The following is a 16222-nucleotide window of genomic DNA, read 5'->3' on the forward strand; positions in this document are numbered from 1 at the left end:
TGTTGAATGTTCCTAATCTTGATATATGGTTCTTAAAGGGGCAATCTGCAGTTCAAACAACAACAAAGCCGGCACCCAACCACTGTTATGGCAAAAAGCTGAATAATTGGTGGTGGAGAAATAATAATAATGTAACCACTCTCCCATATAGCTATGAATACAAAATGACAATTTTAACCATATTCAGAGGCAAAACCGTGTTTGTTTCAAATTACATTGTTTACAAACAATTGAGTAGAACAAGCATATATTTTGGGTTCTGATGGGATATGACAATTGGACTAAGCAATGAGGCATTTAATATATAAGTTATATTCTTCAAGAATCAATGGGTATGTGTAAATAAGTTATAAATAAACAAATTGATTAAGCAATTACAAATTGACCCTTTAAATATTATAACTTATACATGCCTCAAGTGCATAGCGCAACTGTCTTACCCTAACATAACCCAAAATATAAGGTTGCATTACTCCATTGTTTATAACAGGAACATAAACCATGTATATCTTTAAAATATGTTCAAAAGCTGTCAACTAACTTGTCTCAGTAGGCTTATGTATTAGGCTTGGTCAAATGTAGGGTTAAGGAGCTGTTTTGCAGACACAGATTACACCTTGTCCTGGACCATAAATGTTCCATTGATCTTGCTTTTTAATCCAGGACTAGGCTCAATCTGTGTCTGAGAAAACCTCCCCATAATGTTTAAATGAGTAGAATTGGATTATGTTTTACATGAAAAAACACATTTATATTACCAAGTACATTAATGTGGTAAACCTACTCTAGGAGTACATATTTGGCTGTTTGAGAGAAGGTTTGAATCCTAATACACCAATCCAATGTGAGTACATCTGTTGTTGGAGTACAATAGATAATAACGCTACAGTACTCTAGTAGTAGTCAAGCTGCTTATGCTGTAAAGCCTTTTGCATAGGTCAAATAAGCTTTAGAATTTCCTGTCTTTTTCAGCTTCAGACAAAAGCTAATATTTCACTTAAAACATAGTTTTTTGTATTGATAGTATTCTATAGTATACTACACAATTCTATAGTAAGCACTACATGACTCAGGGGGATACTAGTGTGTAGTATAGTATTATACAGTATAATACAAAATGTTGTAGTAAGCACTACACAATTGAGGAATACTACAGTGTGTAGTATAGAATTCTACAGAATACTACAAAAGTCTATAGTAAGCACTACAAGATTGAGGGATACTAGCGTGGAGAATAGGATTCTACAGTATACTACAGTTTGCTTCAGAATTCTATAGTAAGTACTACAGTATTCTATAGTAAACTGTAGTATTCATTTGTGGGGTTGCATGGAGGGACATGTCAATGCTGAATTATGGCACTTAAGCAAGTCTTTATTCATATTAAATATCTGATTTATTGAATTTTCCACATTGTCTATATTAAAAGGACACTTCCTTTAATATAACAGACTCTTAAAATGCAATACTGGTGTACAATTTTTACATAAAATATAAAAGGTATGCAGAAGACACTCTTTTAATGGAACGACCTGTAACGGTCTGTGGCTTCCTAGTCTAGTGGTCAATACGGAACCTGAGACTCAGCACGCATTGAAATGAGAAGTGAAAGTGAGTGATTAGTTACAGTGCCTTTAGTTACAATCTATTTAATCCATTTTGAATTCAGGCTGTAACACAACAAAATGTGGAATAAGTCAAGGGGTATGAATACTTCCTGAAGGCAGTAAAGCATCATACTTTCACATAGATGACATGATCAGTATGACAATTATGTCATGTGGGTCAACCACACGCGGTAATAGGAAAGGTAATAGGAAATACTTACTACATTCTGTGGTTGTCACAATAACAGTATCGCAATACTCTGAAGTATCTTGGAATGGAAACAAAACATGAAGCTGACCTAATTTCTTTAGAATTTTTTTCAAATGTTGCAAACACGCAGTTCAACATTGCAGCTGACTTTAAAGGTGAGTCGAGACTGACTGATTTACAAATCCCCTTGGTTATTAAATAACTACTCTGTCAGTCACAAGTTACCCATGATATATGACGGTTTTTATGTTCTTGAACACGGCCAAAGCCTTCTGTTGTCACCTAGAGTCACATTTGTTTATTCCCAAGCCATATCACACAATATTTTACATACAGCAGGTTTTTTAAAGGACCATAGAGTTCAGTCTGCTTTATGTTTTCTTTTTGCCATGGAAAACTCAGTACCGTGGTATCGCAATACTGGTATCAAGACAACCCTACATTATTTGACCGTCTCAGAATACACCACCCTGTGGAAGGGTGTCATAGGTTGTTCCATTTACACAGCATAAGAGAAATAGCCCACAGGTAATATCATTTAAATCATTAATTTAACCTAGTGAAGTAGAGTTTTCCAAACAACATCACCTATGAAATGTTACACAGGGAGCAAACATTTATTGCTGAAAACATTTTGTTTGTACAAAACATTCACAAAGTTCTTCTATAAGAAGAAAATATCCAAAATGGTGACAAAGAAAGTTTTAGGAAAGAGTTCTGGAAAAATGTGAGCAACTTTTGTTAGATAGTAAAATCTAAAGACACATGCTAATTTATGTGAGGTAGTTTAATTTCACCACTAATATAATGGACACGAGAGCAGAAATATCTTCCTAACCAAGCTCAATTGGTCCTATTGCTTAATCATTGTTTTTTATCCTCAAAGTGAAGTTAGTTTGCTCTTTATTTTCCCAGGACACCTGTAATACAGTCACAAAAGTAGCAACTAACTAGTGCTAAATCTCAGACTGTCCACTTTAATTTTATTTAACAGTACCTAGGCCTATCATTCCGAGGAATTTATTTTCAATTGATAATTAGATTACATTTCTCCAGATAACCCGAAAACCTACAGAACTTCTGATAAAAGCAATGTGGAAGCAAATACCGTAGCATCATTTCAAATACCATATTTTGTACCGCATACAGTAGACATAGAGTTCCTACTTTGAATTAAATGCACCAATGTTAGCTTTCACATGAAAAAGACTGTCACTCTAAAATGATTGTCTTTTGTTTCGTTAGCAGCCGATACAAAAATACAATTTGCATACTAGTAATCAAGAATGCTGAAAAATAATGAAAAATGACCTGTTCCAGACACTTGCAATACCTTTGTTGGTCCAGGTTCTTTTCACCTTACAGCAGGACACTAACCTAAAGCACAAGGCTAAACACACTGGAGTTGCTTACCAAGATGACATTAAATATTCCTGAGTGGCCTAGTTACAGTTTTGACTTAAATCGGCTTGAAAATCTATAGCAAGACTCGAAAATGGATGTCTAGCAATGATCAACAACCAACTTGACAGAGCTTGAAGATTGTTTTAAGAATAATGTGCAAATATTGTACAATCTAGGTGTGCAGAGCTCTTAGAGATTTACCCAGAAAGACTCACAGCTGTAATCACTGTCAAAGGTGATTCTAACATGTATTGACTCAGGGGTGTGAATACTTATGTAAATTAGATATTTCTGTATTTCATTTTCAATACATTTGCAAAAATTTCTAAAAACATGTTTGATCATGGAACCTGATCAAGGGATACTAACATGTGTAGTATCGTATTATACAGTATACTACAAAATGTCATCACTAATATAAGGAAGCAAAAGCAGAAACATCTTCCCAAACAAATTCAGTTAGTCCTATTGTTTAATCATTATGTTTTTTATCCTCAAAATGAAGATAGTTTGCTCTTTATTTCCCAGGGCACCCGTAATACATAGTCACAAAAGTAGCAACTAGTGCAAAATCTTAGTCCACTTTAATTTTCTTTAACAATACCTAGAAAGCTATTGGTGAACAGATTGTGGCATATTCCTCGTTGTGGTGGCGTAAGTACCAATTGTCACCTTTTTTACAAAACATTTTAGGATTTAACGTTCATTCTTCAAGGATCATATCTTAAATTCAAAATCCATTAACGCGTGCTGATTAAAAAAATAACAATATATCAACAATGTCAGTCATAAATTATCTAAAAACAATATTTATTAGGCTATAAGAGTAGTAAGAAACCACAAACTATATTCAATATGTTGATTATCAGATGTTGTGTAACTACAAACTACAGTACAGTAATCTTTTTGTGCATTTGTACATTTATTTATACCTACTTCCCAAAAATATAGTTAAATATTGTATGATAAATATATTGAGGTTTTAGTATATGTAATTGAGCTTTCCAGTTAAACATATCAATTGTTGTTTGGAAATATAACATCAGTCAAATCCTGTTTGAATTGAAATAGTATAAACTGTAAAACCGACCTAGCATCACAAACCTAGAAAGCAAAACAGCCTACTTTAACCGCAAGTCTTATGACTTATCCCAGGCATAATTTAAAAATGAGATATACTACCTTTCTTGTATTATTTTTCACATACCTCTTTATGTGGCTGACTGTACAAAAGTGTGAAGAGACTATCTAGCAGGTAGCCTACTGGCAAAAAGTCACTAGAAAGGCATGCTCTGGTTCAAACTAGGTATAAGTGCCTTTAAGAATACTATTTCCAAAACTGAAATGCATGACTCATTAAACTTAAAGTAACTGTCCAGGGAAAACCTAACTTTTAAAAGTATATATTCTGTTAACTCATACCCAAATAATGTTGTTGATTTGTCTTATACTCAGATTTGTGGCCAAAGGATAAATTGGAGAGAAAAAAAAACACAAAAAACTCCACCTCAAACTTGTATCTCAAACAGACCATTTCAAAAATACTTGCTATTTACTCATTGACAAATGATGTCATCCTGCCTCATTGGCTGAGCAGGGCAATCTTCAGTCAACTTGCATGAACATTTTTAATGACCGGTATACCCCCACACCATTCTGTTGTTGGGGTACGCACACACAATTCCAACCCAGAAAAGCTGTGTTTCAACATGCTTAATAACCCATTTTTGGAAGGAAAAGTATTTCACTCAAATTGTAATTAATTTTAGGGTCATTTTTCATAGAAATCTGGAAACACTGGATGGTTACTTTAAGTATGTTCAATATGTCAAAAAACGTGTGCTAATATCATAAGTACTATTCCATTTACATAGCTCAACAGCCTCACAAGTTATATTGACCTAACTTGGGCTACACAGTACATTGGCACACCTTAACAAACAATACTCACCATCAATGAACCTACCATAATTTTCTACAACTGTACAAGTATGTCAAAGATACACTGTCTCATTTACATGATTCCACTCCCAAAACCATGAATAAATAAACTATTAATACAAGATGAACAGGAGAATCCCTGATTTTCAAGGTGACAGATATGAGAAGTTATCAGAGGATAAACAAGTAAGGTTTCAAAATGGCAACTCCTCTGGGGAATGGCTGGCTAACTGACAAGATAAATGGCACTACTCTCCAACATCCAGTCCTGAGGGCGAAAAAACGCCCTACCACATAGTTAACAAAAGAAAGGCCCATATAAGGTCTAAACCCAGTAAATATAATGTCTTTAGCCAGTGTGCTATTGATGTGTCTATGTGAGAACATTGAGGTAACATGATCCCCACATTAGATGTGTGACCCATTCGTGCTTCAAAGTCTATTTACAGTGCCTTCAGAATGTATTCACACCCCTCAACTTTTTCCACATTTGGTTGTGTTACAGAATTAATTTAAAAATGGATTAAATGTAGATTTTTTTGGTCACTGCCCTACACACAGTACCTGATAATGTCAAAGTTGAATCATGTTTATACATGTTTTACAAATTAATTAAAAATGAAAAGCAGAAATGTCTTGTGTCAATAAGTATTCAAACCTTTTGTAATGGCACGCCTAAATAAGTTCAGAAGTAAACATTTGCTTAAAAACCACATAATAAGTTGCATGGACTATGTGCAATAATAGTGTTGAACATGATTTTTGAATGACTACCTCATATCTGTACCCCACACATACAAATAATTGTATGGTCCCTCAGTCAAGCAGTGAATTTCAAACACAGATTCAACCACAAAGAACAGGGAGGTTTTCCAGTGCCTCGCAAAGAACGGCACCTATTGGTAGATGGGTTCAAATAAAAAAAGCAGACATTAAATATCCCTTTGAGCATGGTGAAATGATTAATTACACTTTGGATGGTGTATCAATAAACCCTGTCACTACAAAGATTCAGGCGTCCTTCCGAATTAAGTTGCCGGAGAGGAAGGGATTTTACCATGAGGCCAATGGTGACTTTAAACAGTTAGAGTTTAATGGCTGTGATAGGAGAAAACTGAGGATGGATCAACAACATTGTAGTTACTCCACAATACTAACCTAATTGACAGAGTGAAAAGAAGGAAGCCTGTACAGAATAAAAATATTCCAAAGCATGCATACTGTTTGCAAAAAGGCACTAAAGTAATACTGCAAAAAATGTGGTAAAGCAATTAACTTTTTTTGTCCTGAATACATGTGTTATGTTTGGGGCAAATCCAATACAACACATTACAAAGTATCATTCTCCATATTTTCAAGCATAGTGGTGGCTGCATCATGTTATGGGTATGCTTGTAATCGTTAAGGACTGGGGAATTTTTCAGGATAAAAATAAACTAAATGGTGCTAGGCACAGGCAAAATCCTAAAAGAAAACCCAGTTCAGTCTGCTTTCCACCAGACACTGGGAGATGAATTCATCTTTCAGCAGGACAAAAACCTAAAACACAAGCCCAAATCTACACTGGAGTTGCTTACCAAGAAGACAGTGAATCTTCCCGAGTGGCTGAGTTACAGTTTTGACTTTAATCTTCTTGAAAATCTATGGCAAGACCTGATAACGGTTGTCTAGCAATGATTAACAACCAATTTGACAGAGCTTGAATTTTGAAAAGAATAACAGGCAAAAGTTGCACAATCCAGGTGTGGAAAGCTTTAAGAAACTTACCCAGAAAGACTCACAGCTGCTACAAAGTATTGACTCAGAGGTGTGAATACTTATGTAAATGAGATATTTCTGTATTGTATTTTCAATAACTTTGCTAACATTTCTAAAAACATGTTTAACTTTTTCATTATGGGGTATTGTGTAGATGGGTGAGAAGTAGAAAAAAATAATTTTTTTGAATTCAGGCTGTAACACAACAAAATGTGGAATAAGTAAAAGGGTATGAACACTTTCTGAAGGCACTGTACATGCACTCCATGTTTCTCCTGTTAAGTAGCTATAGCAGTCCACACACCACAATTTCTGAGGTTCTGATTCCGACTCGGCAGATCTGAGTAGCTGACTAGACTGCAAAGCTGGCGTCCCAGGATTCTGATCTTGGATCAGTTTGTATGTGACGGTTGGCTCAGGCCGCTGCCCCGTTGTAAGTCTATAGGGTAAATCCATTTGAAGTCAATCACTTTTTGACAGCATCCCTTTTGATTTAAACAACACTTTCATACATGTTTGCCCATGGAAGAAGTGATCAGAAAGTGACTTTTTGGACCTGAATGCCAAAACATTCAGAAGATAAAGGTGCTCAAAGTTGACCCATGTCACCAGACATCCCTGTCTTCATTACTGATAAAAAAAAAAGATAAACGGTTGAGTTTGATGTCATTTAAAAGATGACAAAGTGTTGTCAAACTATTTCATGATTTACCTAAAACTATATTTAACCTTTTCACTTGTGAGTTCCAAATATCTCTAACGATCACACCAGTGTGAGTTGTTTATACACGTGATGTCAGAATTTTTTTATTTTACCTTTATTTAACTAGGCAAGTCAGTTAAGAACAAATTCTTATTTTCAATGACGGCCTAGGAACAGTGGGTTAACTGCCTTGTTCAGGGGCAGAACGACAGATTTGTACCTTGTCAGCTCGGGGATTAGATCTTGCAACCTTTCAGTTACTAGTCCAACGCTCTAACCACATGACTACCTGCCACCCCAATGAATGCACTCAATGTTCCTAAATGTGATCGTTCAGTAAGAGGACAGTTAACCCTCGCAGCCTGCTAATTATCTATAGGCTATGTTTCAACTTGTCAATGTAAAATTATTTTCTAACAAGTTTTATTTTCTAACAACAGTTTGAATTCAGATGTGTTCCATCTCCTCATTAATTCACATAGACGTAGCCCATTTCACTGTTGTGGACAATTTATGTTTGAGACTTTACTGAACCGGACAAACTTCTCTCTTCGAGGAGAGCCCAAGCCAAGCACTTCCCCAGTGTTTCTGCAGATCAAGTATGCAGACATTTGTGCAGTCTTGCACAAACTTTTTCCCCATGGCACATTTTCTGTCTGGCGCTCACATTGCCTTCATTGTTGTTTTCTTTACAAATAATAACTTTGGACTTGTGTGTTCCTATCAAAGTGCATGCCTTATTTTCTGTATATCATGTTGTAGTTTCTACTGTAGCATAAAGTATGTATGGAGCATAACGTAATTACTGTTTTATTCAGGTTTCTAGTTCCGGTGACAAATAATGCATTCCGATTATTGCATAGATTGTAATTTTAATGGACACCTATGATGTAAAATACTATTTTGAAGATTGTACTGATTATGATGAGCTAATGCTGAGATATTTTCCAGCTATGTATGGCTCCATGTTTGTTGAAATTTCACAATGCATTCTGGGTGTCACAGAAATGGCTGTTAGACCAAAGATGTTATAATGAGGTGAAGGAATGGTTCACTCATCTTTCGAGTAATCTTCCGAAAGTGAATGATCGCAGACGACACACCCCCTTCATCATGCATATTGCAAACAGACCAAACTCATCTTGTCTCCTCTTCTTATCTTTGGTTGACGCAGAAAACTAACATAGTGGCGCGTACAAACTACACATCGTCAAAATACTTTAGATTTTTTGAAAGTATTTTACTCAATTATTTCAATCAATGGTAAGCTCACCGTGATGTGATGAATTGTAAATAGTAATATGACCGCTTGTGTTACGTCAATCTTTCCTCAGTTAGTGCTAATACTAATGTAGCCTACATTTTCCATTTGGATGATTGTGTTATGCTGTCGCTACTTCTGTGAATGTCTGAACATTGCATCCAAAAATAAACTGGTCACATTCAGGACATAACTCTGTAAGGACTGTGTTTGTGCTAAAATTTTCTGTGAAAAAAGTGTGTGGCCAGCTCAAACACTGACTGTTGCATCAATCGAAACTGGACATTCTAAATAAGCGTTCTTATCACACTGGTTTGAGCGTACACTGCAGGGATCACACCCGTTTGTTGGTACGTGTCAAAGAATAAAAATGTACATTTTTCTTTAAACCTTTAACTTCAATTATCTAAAAATGTGTAAACTCTGATTTTTTTTCTTCATATTTGCATATTTAGCTTAGGCCCTATTTAATCTGAGGCTTTTGTGTTTTGCCCACCAACAGTTGAGACACAACTTGCTCTAGAATACAAGGTGGGTATCATTTCAATCATAGAAATTTAATGGACCTATCCCTTCAGACCACTGCAATTTAGCTGGGTTTAAAAAAGAAATAAAACATATTTAACCTTTATTTAACTAGGCAACTCACTACTGAATATCCTCCAGGTACACCACTGAAATGATAATTTAATAAAAATGTTAACTTCTAACTACTACCAGTCTACCACAAAGGTGACCACCGGTCAACCCACCATTAAATGTAAACTTAAATGGTCATGTCTATTCTATTATCTATATTATCTATGCTTCATCAAGATTGTGGTTTTGAGTCCCACGAGCGACAAGTATTTTTATTTTTAAATGAAACAAATAAATAAAATGTGTGCACTCACTACTGTAAGTCGCTCTGGATAAGAGCATCTGCTAAATGACAAATGGAAAAATTTTAATTCCTATAATTTCAATAGGTTTCCTATGGAGGATTGACAGTATAATTTAAAACAACAGATATTCCCATTCAAGTCAACATTCTCTGATGTCTGGACCTCCAACCATCTTTGTGGTTCCACTTGAAATGTAAATGTTATTCTCATTTTACTACATTTATTAGCCAAACCATTATACCCACCCTGTATTCAAGAGCATGTTGTGTCTCAACCGATGGCAGGCACAACACAAACACGTTAAAGGATGTAAAAAAAGGAGCTTCCACGTTTTTAGATAATTTACGTTAAAGGACAAAATATATAAAATAGTTTGACAACCCTGTTTGTAAGCTTTTCAAATTATATACATCTAATCCGTTTATCTTTTCCAGTGATGAAGACATGGATGTCTTATAGTATGGTGGGGTATGAAAAATGGGTAAACGTTGAGCACCTTTATCTCTTGAACATGTTGGCATTCAGGTAAAAGAAAAATCTGTTTCTGAGCACTTCTACAATGGGCAAATATGTATGGAAGGTTATGTTCAAATCAAAGGGGTGGATTAACCCTATATCCACCTAAACTGATTGGAGGGTGGGCATCCAAGCAACTGTGTGTTAATTTGATCCAGGATCAGCAAATCTGGGCAGCCTGCTCAGTGAAACTGATACGGGACTGTGGGAGATGACGAGGTGAACTGTAGTTGGAAATCTGATCTGGGGTCAGCAGATCTGGGCAGCCTGCTCAGTGAAACTGATACGGGACTGTGGGAGATGATGAGGTGAACTGTAGTTGGAAATCTGATCTGGGGTCAGCAGATCTGGGCAGCCTGCTCAGTGAAACTGATACGGGACTGTGGGAGATGACGAGGTGAACTGTAGTTGGAAATCTGATCTGGGGTCAGCAGATCTGGGCAGCCTGCTCGTTGACGGCAGGCCGGGCCTGGTGGGCCCTGGTGCAGGAGGACGTGTGTCTGTTGAAGCTGTCCCGCCACATGAAGCGCTTGGCACACAGGCTACACTCATAGGGCTTTACACCCGTGTGAATCTTCATGTGGCCCACCAGGTGGTGCTTCATCTTGAAGCTCTTGCCGCACACGGCGCAGCCGTATGGCCGCAAGCCAAGGTGCATGCTCATGTGCCGGTCCCGTTGGCTCTTGTGGGTGAAGCTCTTGCCACACTGGCAGGGGTACAATTTGTAGACCACTGAGGCAAAGCCCGAGTGGGAGGTCTCTTCCTGGAGGCCACTGGGGTTTCCTTCCAAACCACCGCCACTCTCCTCACGACCGGTTGCCCCTCCTAGCAGGTCGTTCTTCAGCCCAAGCGGGGTCCCTTCGGCCTTGTCGGCTGAGAAGCCCTCCATGGAGGTGCCATAAAAGTCCAGCGGGTCCTCCTCCAGGCGATCCTCCAGCTGAGCTGCCAGCTTCTCGTCGATGCTGTGGCCCAGGGAGCTCTTGCTGGGCGAGGCCTGGGAGTGGCTAAAGTTCATCTGCTCGGGGTCAGTAACCGCAGGGTCCCCGCTAAACAGAGCCCCGCCGCCCCCGCAATCCTCACGCCTCTCTGACTTCACATGGACCCATTTTCTGTGGCCCATGATGCTGGGTGGGACGTAGGCTGGTCTGGAGTACTGGTAGTCCCCCTCACCAACCTCCTCGTCATCCCCGTCCTGGCTGGTGGCCTCGCTACCTGAGCCGTCGTGGTCGACCGGCGGAGAGCAGCTGCCGCCGGGCTGGGTGCTGTTGTTCTCCAGAGAGGATGGGGAGAAGCTGTTCTCCAGGAGCTGATCCATTTCCATCTTGGCAAAGCCCTCCACTGCTACTCCGCCGGCCTCCAGGCCCATGGAGCCATCCCCAGGGCTGTGGTAGCTGCTGTCCCCAGGGGAAGGCCTGTCCCCAAGCCCACCAGAAGACTTGTGCGCTAATGTTCTTGCGCCGCTTCCTACCACCTCTAACAGCTCAGTGCACTTGTCCACCACGTGCCACATCTGGAGGAAGCTTGCTGCAGTGAGGAAGGCTACCACTTCGCCGGCCGGTAGGTGCAGGGTGCCTGTGTAGCAAGAGAGGAGGAGGCGTTCGAACACACATGGGTGCATGACGTCGGGTAAAACACAGCGGGCACTGTTTTTGAGGAGGACCTGGTCGCAGAAGTAGGGCGAACTGGCGGCCAGGACAGCCCGGTGAGCGCGGTACTGGTGGCCCTGGATGACCACGATGATGTCACAAAGCTGGCCCCTCTGCCGTTGCTGGTTGAGCTTCTGAAGCAGGGATCCGGAGAAGTTTGGGAAGTCCACGCGCAGCACGTTACCCTCGGACTCCATGGCAGCCAGGGTTCTAGATCTAGAACATGTAGAACATCAACAAGTCATTCATTACGTTGAAGTTAAATATGTGGGTTCTAGATCTAGAGCATAGAGGCATTACCATACATAGGCCTAATACTTTGCAATCCACTCATGTTTTAACTTTGCGAGCAGTTTCTGTGATTTTCCTTATATCACTGACAAAACATAAAAATGCACTTTCTAGATGTGATAAAAACACAATACTTGTGATTAACTATCCATGCCAGTTTAAAAGAAGTTAGACAAATATTTCATAATTCTATTAATCATGAGATCACATGGAGTAGCTAGAACTTGCTAAAGATGGCCATAAAATGTACATAAGTGGGGTGTACTCAATAACCACCTTCGATCCAGTTTCCATGTGAGCAAAGTAATACTGTACAAAAACTATTGTTTTTATTATTACGAAAATGAATGACAGCTGTGATGGCAACAGGAAGGTTCGGTACAATTGTATAAATGCCTACAGACAACGTGTTCATTCCACATGGTGGGACCTTTTTGTGTCGGTAAAATGTATTATGCGAGAAATGGCGGTGGAAACGTCTTCATGCGCAAATACTGTTTTAAAAACCATCATATTGAAGCAAATTTGGGAGTCACGCGATGATATGGTGTGTGGTCCTCTCGCTAAAACTCGGGAAACCATGCAGTTTATTAGTTTACAGATTAAGTTAATTATGAGGAACTTCACAGGGTGCTGAAAGTGAACGCTATGAGCTTCATGGTCCTTTCCAATAAATATCGAGGGACTCATTCTGGTGACATGATGATCGATGCTTGACAAAAACAAATATCCATAATAATCTCATAATGTAGACTAGCCTACGCGCACTGTATCTGGGAGCTGTTGGTTAGAACGCATGTGCCAAGACAAGAGTAGGCAGGCTATTTCGGCAACAGTTTTTGTGACAAAACTATTAGTTGAGTTGAAAATGCGATGGAAACACATTTAGATTTGTATTCTGTACATGAAAACGTATTAAAAATGTAATGCTGTGTGTCTACGTCATCACGCACTGTTTTTTCTCCGCAACAAGTCAGTTTTGGTGGAAACACTCCACTTGACGGAAAATGCTAATATTTTCTTTATGCAGATTTTCGAACATTCGCATGAAATCTGTCGCCAATAAGATGGAAACTTAGCTAATGATACTCAATGATAGAAGCGGTTACCAAGCAAATACAATTGAATACTCACAATGAAGAAAAAACGTAGGTAAGCAATATAGGTTTGGATTTCTACATCTGCAAACTGTTATGTGCAGATTTGCATTCAGAACACTGCGTGCAAGTGTAAACATTTCCATTTCCCGTGTGATTCACAAGATGCTGAAAAACAATGTTGCAGAAGCAGGCTAGCTGAGCTATGGCGCTATCCCAAGTAGAATGCACTGAATACATCAAATTCTTACGATCATGATGAATTCCTAGGTTTTCAAGAATTACTGACCATACGTAAATATGTAGGTGTCGTACATGCATGAAAAATAGAGTTGTCTCACCTTTGATTTCATTTTGATCTTTTGATTTAGAATACAACAGTCAGCTCTCTTCCGAGTTCCACCGGATTTCTTTCAGTTTACGTCATCACGTAGCCAAGAATCGCATGGCGCGTTATGAGCAATGTAAACAAACCCGACGGCAGCCCGCCCCCACTGTCTGGTTTCCACAAGATAACACAGCAACAAAGTCAGATTCACAGTCACAAATCAAATCAAATCGAATGTTATTTGTCACATGTGCCCAATACAACTTACCGTGAAATGCTTATTTACAAGCCCTTAACCAACAACGCAGTTCAAGAAATAGAGTTAAGAAAAAAATGACTGAATAAAATAAAGTAAAACATTAAATAAAAACGAACACAATAAAATAACAATACCGAGGCTATATAAAAGGGGTACCGGTACTGAGTAAATGTGTTAGTCGAGGAGTCAACTTTTGCTACAAAAATGTGCTTTTAGGTCTTAATTTAAGGTTAGGCATAAGGTTAGCAGTGTGGTTAAGGTTAAGTTTAGATTTAAAATCAGGTCTTAACTAGTGACGACCCAACTGTCTGGGTTGCCATATCAGCTAGGTATGGCTGGTGAGGGTTCCGGAAGGTTGTAGGAGGTTTATCTGACATATTCTTACTCCTGTAGATTCCTAATGTTGACCTACAACAATGTCTTTATTGTAAATTGTAAAAGTTGAAATAATGAAAAATATGACTTTCAAATTACATGTTTCTGTTAATCTCATCCTATATAAACAAAATAAAAACAAAATAGTCCATTGTTTGTGCAATGTAGTGAGACGATGAGCTGATATTTGACAGAAAAATAAGAGGGAAACAGTTATTTGGTAGGCCTATTCTTCCAACCACATTCATACATCTTTGCAAGATAATAAAATTGGGTTATTTATGAAATGAGGTGTGAACAACAGAATGTGACACTATTGACTGAACCAAGAGACCTTTCAGATGACTGCATGTCCGTTTGGGATCTTTCACAGGGCAGGCCTAACCAGTGAACTGGACTAATGTTTTGACCCGTTAAAAGTAAAGAATGATGAAATATCATATTTCTCTGATGACAGTCATTATGCGTTATAATATGGTTTGAACACTCGACACCTTACACCTTTGCTCCACCATTACAGTCAACTAATTTTATAAATAAGAGAAAAACATTTTTTTCCTTGCGCAATTAGCTCCAGACAATTATCGTAAATCCAAGATTCCTTGACACGGCACACACGCACACACAAAACACACACACACACACACACACACACACACACACACACACACACACACACACACACACACACACACACACACACACACACACACACACACGTGTCATGCCTATAATGGTCACAGGGGCACGTGTTCCCTCAGATTTGTCCAGTATATACAGTTGAAGTCAGAAGTTTACATACACATAGGTTGGAGTCATTAAAACTCGCTTTTCAACCACTCCACAAATGTATTCTTAACAAACTATAGTTTTGGCAAGTCGGTTAGGACATCTACTTTGTGCATGACACAAGTCATTTTTCCAACCATTGTTTACAGACAGATTATTTCATTTATAATTCACTATATCACAATTCCAGTGGGTCAGAAGTTTACATACACTAAGTTGTCTGTGTCTTTAAACAGCTTGGAAAATTCCAGAAAATTATGTAATGGCTTTAGAAGCTTCTGATAGGCTAATTGACATCATTTGAGTCAATTGAGGTGTACCTGTGGATGTATTTCAAGGTCTACCTTCAAACTCAGTTACTCTTTGCTTGACCACATGGGAAAATTAAAAGAAATGAGCCAAGACCTCAGAAAAAAAATTGTAGACCTCCACAAGTCTGGTTCATCCTTGAGAGCAATTTCCAAACGCCTGAAGGTACCATGTTCATCTGTACAAACAATAGTAAGCAAGTATGAACACCATGGGACCACACAGCTGTCGTACCGCTCAGGAAGGAGACGCGTTCTGTCTCCTAGAGATGAACGTACTTTGGTGCGAAAAGTACAAATCAATCCCAGAACAACAGCAAAGGACCTTGTGAAAATGCTGGAGGAAACGGGTTCAAAAATATCTATATCCACAGTAAAACGAGTCCTATATCGACATAACCTGAAAGGCCGCTCAGCAAGGAAGAAGCCACTGCTCCAAAACCGCCATAAAAAAGCCAGACTACGGTTTGTAACTGAAAATGGGGACAAAGATCGTACTTTTTGGAGAAATGTCCTCTGGTCTGATGAAACCAAAATGGAACTGTTTGGCTATAAGGACCATCGTTGTGTTTGGAGGAAAAAGGAGGAGGCTTGCAAGCCGAAAAACACCATCCCAACCGTGAAGCACGGGGGTAGCAGCATCATGTGGTGGGGGTGCTTTGCTACAGGAGGGACTGGTGCATTTCACAAAATAGATGGCATTATGAGGGAGGAAAATTATGTGGATATATTGAAGCAACATCTCAAGACATCAGTCAAGAAGTTAAAGCTTGGTCACAAATGGGTCTTCCAAATGGACAATGAGCCCAAGCTTACTTCCAAAGTTGTGGCAAAATGGCTTAAG

The 16222-nt window shown here is 38.7% G+C and overlaps 1 protein-coding gene across 1 annotated transcript; it reads right to left on the reverse strand.

Annotated features, from left to right (window-relative positions):
- Nucleotides 1-2416: 2416 nt before the first annotated feature.
- LOC106562887 (zinc finger and BTB domain-containing protein 43) lies at nt 2417-13795 on the reverse strand. The gene is made up of 2 exons (XM_014127957.3): nt 13661-13795; nt 2417-12147 (listed from the first exon to the last, which is right to left on the reverse strand). The coding sequence occupies exon 2, from the start codon at nt 12126-12128 to the stop codon at nt 10713-10715; it is 1416 nt and encodes a 471-aa protein (XP_013983432.1). The 5' UTR covers nt 12129-12147; nt 13661-13795; the 3' UTR covers nt 2417-10712.
- Nucleotides 13796-16222: the final 2427 nt, after the last annotated feature.

This window comes from Salmo salar, chromosome 11 (genome assembly GCF_965601325.2).
Source record: "Salmo salar chromosome 11, fSalSal1, whole genome shotgun sequence".
Lineage (NCBI taxonomy): Eukaryota > Metazoa > Chordata > Actinopteri > Salmoniformes > Salmonidae > Salmo > Salmo salar.